Source organism: Grus americana, chromosome 1, assembly GCF_028858705.1.
Source record: "Grus americana isolate bGruAme1 chromosome 1, bGruAme1.mat, whole genome shotgun sequence".
Taxonomy (NCBI): Eukaryota; Metazoa; Chordata; class Aves; order Gruiformes; family Gruidae; genus Grus; species Grus americana.
The window spans coordinates 152,352,462-152,358,461 of NC_072852.1; the positions used below are offsets into that span (position 1 = coordinate 152,352,462).

Below are 6,000 nucleotides of genomic sequence, written 5' to 3' on the forward strand. Positions count from 1 at the left end.
AATAGCATAAGCACAGAGCATTGTCTGGATGCTCCGAATTGACAAATCAGAGAGTGTGCTAAACCAGAAGTTTACTGATCCTGAAAAGAAGCACCAGCAAAGTTGAGGTTTCAGTGGAACATGGTTTTGTGTTACCAGAAGTCATGTGCACATTCCCTGATTCAGATCCCAAGAACAGGCTGGATACAAATGGTTTCTTTAGGAAGGCTCTTTCGGAATTTTCAGCGAAAGATAACCTGTGGATGTCTGTGAAGGCTGGAAAGTGAAGTTTGGGCTAGGAAACCCTCAGGAGCTGAGGGGAGCAGAGATGTGCCATGAAGGATAAAAGAAAGAAGAGACAGCAGAGGAAGTTAGTACTGGTAGACATGCCAAGAAAAGTATCCGGTGTACATGGTGCCAGACTTGAAATCCCAATTTAGCACAGGGAGTGGCAGGGAAGCCTTCACTGTGGCACTGATCTTTAAATAGCACTTTATTTTATAATACGAGATAAGCCAGTGGTGTCAAACACACAGATTGGAAAGCACTTTAATCCATTCCTGGCCGCCATGCAATTGCAAACTTAAGATCCCCACCACTTCCGAGCTGTCTGAACCAATGCCCAGCTTTCCTCTGTTCCGAATCTTCACTGCCAGAGCCAGCATCGAGTTTCGGTGTTGGGGGAAAGGACGCAGGTCTGGCGCAGACAGTGCAGCAAGGAGAAGGTAACTCGAAAGCTGAAGTTGAGACAGCAGTAAAGCTAGAAAGCTAGGGAAAAATAGAGACAAAATAAAATATTCTCTCTCCCCTTCTAATATGCTCAGCTGCAATGCAGAAATAGATCACATGATGAATGTGTTGCAAATGTCCATGTGTAATCAGTGTCCTGATCTCTTAGCCAGGAAGGCTCCCTGGTAGGATAAGAAGGTAGTATGACTTGCCGCTTCATAGGACAGGCAGGCAGACAGTAGTCATGGCATATTCTGCTTATGCTTGTTGTATGACTCTTTTAGGGGTAACGTGGTAAAACATCTTCCATGACCACTTGAAGCTGTAACTGTTTTTAATTCAGTCTGTTGTGCAGTGCAGTACTTGCTGCTTAGCTGCTGCTTAGGGATGGAACCTGTCCTTCTGAGAAGTGAATACTTGACCAGGTGCAGACCAACCCTGCAGCACAGTACCAGAGTTAGGTCTGTGTCAGAGTTCCCAGAGTGTTTGCATGGGGTACTCCTGGTGGTAATTGAGAGGAAAGCATTGCCTGTGCAGGAAAGGACAGCTTCGCACTAAGCCAGGAGCAGCTGCCAGGCTTGCCGCCCTCTCCTTAGTAGACTAGGAGGAGGGAACAGGCGTGGGCCAACCCCTGTGGCTACCAACAGCCCAGCAAAAGGACGGGGAACTGCTCCTTCTGCTGTTGCTGTCAGCCAAAGTTCTGTGGTGGTCATACAGAAGCAAACCAATGAACTGTATGAATCTTGGACTAAGTATTTTTAGCCTGCATGTCTTGCTTTTTTCCCCTGCCTCTCTGATACCTTTTTTTTTTTTTTTTTTTTTTGTTAACCCAGAGGCCTGTGGCAGCAAATCTGTGTATGATGGACCTGAAGAGGAAGAATATTCTACATTCATCATTGATGACCCTAAGGAGACGTATAAAACACTAAAGCTGATTATTGAAGGTGTTGGAACTTTAGAGCAGGAGCATGCTCAATATAAGAGGGATAAATTTAAGAAGACAAAATATGGAAGCCAGTAAGTGTAATGGGTTGTCCAAACAGGGGAACAGTCCTGGGAAATGGCATTTCCCTTCCTTATGTTCTGACCTTCACCATATTCGTGTTCAGAAAAGATCCTGCAAATACATACAAAGTAAGATTGTCAGTTAGGATTTCTATCACAGTATTTTAAAGGACTGTAAGGAATATTTAAATGCTTATTTTTTTAATGCAGTTTCATTTTTAAAAGTTAGTGTGGGGTTTTAGGAGTGGGGTTTTGGGGTTTTTTTTAAAAAAATTTTTATTTTGAACCTGTGCTTGTGGAATGAGTGGTAAATACCAGAAGGTACATGTATTTACTGACGTCTTTTAGAGCGTTGGTGTAAAAATGGGAAGAGTGACTGATACAGCCACATGACTGTATTTTGTGTACGTGTAAATAAAGGAGCATTCTGCACAAGGCTGACAAAAGAGAGGATCAATACAATCAGTTAGCTTTTCCAGTTCAAGTAAGATGCAATATTATCATTACAATTACAACTTTGAAAATCAAACTTGGGGAAAAGGTTTTGTCTGTTCACTTTCCATTCTGACATCTTGATGTCCTGACAGAAAATTCTATGTATAGTACTTTTTCCTTTTTTTTTCTTTTCTTTTAGAGAACATCCCATCGGTGACAAGAGCTTCCAGACGTACATCAGACAGCAGTCAGAGATCTCAGCACATTCTATATGAAGTGCAAAGGAAATCAGAGGACAGTGCTGAAGGGTCAATCAGTGAAGCTAAATAGCAAAACAAAAGGGAAGCCACACATGTAGCAAAATGTATGGATAAGTGTCCAGCTTACAAACTTTGAGACTTGGTAAATGTATTCTCTTTTCAACAAACTGTTATAATAGTTGCTATGCACTTTATTCATCTGGTTATTGACAGATGATAAAACTCTGCCTTCTAGGCAGTTGTTGTCATGTGTATTTTTAAATTTGCTTCGGTTTCTTGGAATCTAGTGATCAGTTCAATGATCGAGGTGTGTGGACTTCATCTTGACAACTCCCATGCAATTCCTTATGTTTCAGAAACCAAGCATGCTGCTAATAAGCAGCATTTTCTAGAATGGTGGTTTGTTACTGTTTTTTGTTCCTGTTTAATGTATATTATGCCACACCCCTGCGTGCTCTCTTAGGAAAAGCTTAGTAACACTTTAATTCTAATGCCTGCGTTTAGAAAAGAGGCAGAGAAAAAACCCTCTGGTGTAATCTGTTGCGTTGTAGCTTGTATTCTGAGCAGGCCAAGGAGCAGGCCTTTTGTTTTTACAGCAGCATAATTTTTGCTAAATGTGCACAGTTTTTAATAGAAATTCCGATCTGAATGGTACTCTTGATATTTTTGAGATACAGAGTCATTTCTCCAGAGACATTCAGCAGACTTTGTTTTTGAAGATGCAATTTTAGCGGTATAATAAAACTGACTCAGAAATGTGAGTAAGAAAGAAATGAACTTATGTCAAAGCTACATGTCTCTTTTATGCAGTCCAGTGAATGGTAATCTTTGAAAGTCTGCCAGCTGAAAGGCAAGGTAAGCTGATTTTGATGACCTTTTACCACCACAGCAAGAAGGATGGATAGAACACGAGTCTGGCAGCTGTCACACACAGACTCCCAGGCACAAAAGCTGTCACGATGGGTTTTCTCTGAAAGAATGTTCAAGCACTGGAGTCCACGCTATCCTAGTACCACTTGCTTTTCTGGAAAACAGATTTCTACTTTCCCAAGAATGTTTTAAAGAGACTTGTTAAAGGCTATTTAGTATATTAACATGCATAATGGTAACTTGTTAATATTCTGAGTGCAGTGAAAATGGAATGAGCTGTGTATCTCACTAATACCAACAAAAGTCATTAAGGAGGGGAATAAAGATCTGCTAAATATGATATATATTTATGTATGCTGTTTAGTTGTACACCGTAACTTTCCTCTGTGTTAGGGTCTGATTTACAAACATCTAGCTTTGATGGCACAGAAGCCTGCATGATGGACTTTAAGCTTCTGTGGGGTAGAAGCTAACATTGGTTTTCAGCTGAATTGGAACAGAAAGCGTTGAACTATCAGTTTAATGTGAAGATACCTGTATTTTTGCTTAAAGTGTTACAGAGTTAACTGTGTCCTCATTGCATCTGACATGATTTAAGATCGCTGAAGTACTTTGAATGCCTCTGTTTGTTAGTGATGCTCTTAGGAATGAGGTTTTCTTTTTGTTTGAGTATATAGTAGACCACCTCCTAGTAGATGATAAATGATCTTTTATTCATCTTCACCCAGCAGACTGGGGAAAATGAAGTAATGAAGCATTGCAGAGATGCATTTTGGACTCCAAGCTTTTAGCTGCCATGAACTGCATTTTTTAACATGTATTTGTAACTTAATATTGTTTATAAAATACTAATGACCTGTAGTGTGTGTTCTAATTGCCAATTAAAAGATATGTTTTATTTCTGAAAACCGTGTGCGCATTTGGAGTCTGTTTAGATTCACTGTGCCCACTGAGGTGCCTGTTGCTGTTCAGAGTTGGACCATGGATGGAGATCCTTGTGAGTGTAAATCAATCTCTGTTGGGGCTGCCGAGCCCTATCCTCGCTCGTCCTCCCATCCCCACCCTTTTTCTTGGGTCAGCGTTGCACACGTGGGACCCTGCAGTGAGCCAGATTGGGCACCCAAGCCAGCCATGAACTACTCTAGCAAAGAAAGCAGTTATCTCTCAGCTAGATGAGCAGTTGCCTTGTGTTATTACACAGCTGTTGCTGCTGCGAGGGAGGGCTGAGACTGCATTGAAAGGACAGGAGGAAAGAGTTGAGAGCACAGCACCCCACATGCATATTGGCTCATGGACCTGTGGAACCACCACCCTTCTGAATAGGACCTGTCCTCTGGCAAAACCTGGGGCATGCCAAGGTTTGTGCGAGTCAGTCTTCTGGAGCTTACCAGTCCTCTCTGGATGCTCATGTGGATAAAGCTTTGGCTCTGAGATGTCATGTGCCAAGCTGCACTCGCTAGTTCTGTGGGGAGCGCTTGCAGGAAGGCTCGGCAACAGCCCCTCCAGGATAGAAAGCTGTTGACCAGCTAATTCAATGTGTGTTAGTCTAGCTCGTGTTCAAGGTGACTCCCACTGCTGTATCGGGCGTCTCTGTCGTCACAACATTGGCGTGCATTTCTGAGAAACTTCTGGACAAGAGCTTCTGCAGGCATACTCTATAGCTGAGTGACAGTAGTGGTTTAACATGTAGACCACAGCCAGAAAAGAAAACCAAACTGATGGTGGAAGACACATCACCGGTGTCTTCGTGATGGTGTACTTGACCACAATTACACAAGTGTGTGTTTTTGCTGAGGAACTGTAAACTTTGCTTTAAAAGTAAACAAGGTTTGAAGTAAGATGAGATAGTAAACTGACGCAGGATTTGTAAGAAATGAGCAGAGTTAAATGCAAAGTTACTGTAACACCATTCCCAGGTCTGTCTTTTTTCCACTCAATCTTATCCAGAGTATATAAACATTTTGTTTTCCTGCTAACGTGTCTTAGCTTAAGTCAATAGGAAGTCTTTGAAAGCCGCTTTTCTTACGGCATAACTTAATTAATAGGGTTGGTGAGGGGGTTGTTAAAATTGGGCTTCCAGTTCTTGCTTAGCCTCTGTCTCCTGTCTGTCTGCAGCATATGTTTCGTATGTTGTCTTCAGAAATACTCGGCAAATTCTTCCCACAAGACGATGCCTTGATAGGGACACTTGGGACAGCATCTCTTATATCTGGAATGAAGAAAATAACAGAAAAAAGCATAGCTGTAAGTCAGCACATCATGTCAGTTTTCTTTCCTTCTCTCCTCTATCCCAGCCTGAAAGGCAAAAAAATGAATGTTGACAGAAAAAGATTTAGAAGTCAGGCTGGTCTCTCCTGAGACTCCTGATGCCAAAGAAGATCCTCATGCTTGTGTTCTCCCTTGCTGAACCAGCTCACGAGGGCAGGGCTGACCTGGCGACAGGACCCGAGTGTCTCTGGTCTGTGTCCATTCCAGTTCCAAGGGGGTGGTGTCTCCAGCCAGGCAAATGTCTTCCTGTGTTTCAGAAGAGCTCAGACTGGGAGATTTGGGTGTGAAACTGCACACCCAAAGTCACAATTCCTGTTAGAGTTTCCTAAGGCAATGGATGGGAGTTTAGTTGACAGATAAAATCTTGTCACGTGTGTGTGTGTGCGCGCGCGCGTGTGTTCTAGGTGGATGCAGTAGAGACGGAGAGCAGCTGCTGCAGTGATGACAAATCACT

General features: G+C 42.5%; 1 protein-coding gene across 3 annotated transcripts in view; it reads left to right on the forward strand.

Annotated features, from left to right (window-relative positions):
* The window catches only part of RASA3 (RAS p21 protein activator 3), a 187,886-nt gene extending 183,700 nt beyond the window's left edge, over positions 1-4,186 (forward strand). For all 3 annotated transcript variants that reach the window (XM_054822984.1, XM_054822995.1, XM_054822975.1), the window contains exons 23-24: positions 1,542-1,725; positions 2,348-4,186. In XM_054822984.1, coding sequence (XP_054678959.1) covers positions 1,542-1,725; positions 2,348-2,423 — 260 coding nt within the window. In that variant the 3' untranslated portion in view covers positions 2,424-4,186. The remainder of the gene's footprint in view (positions 1-1,541; positions 1,726-2,347) is intronic.
* The last annotated feature ends 1,814 nt before the right edge of the window (positions 4,187-6,000 follow it).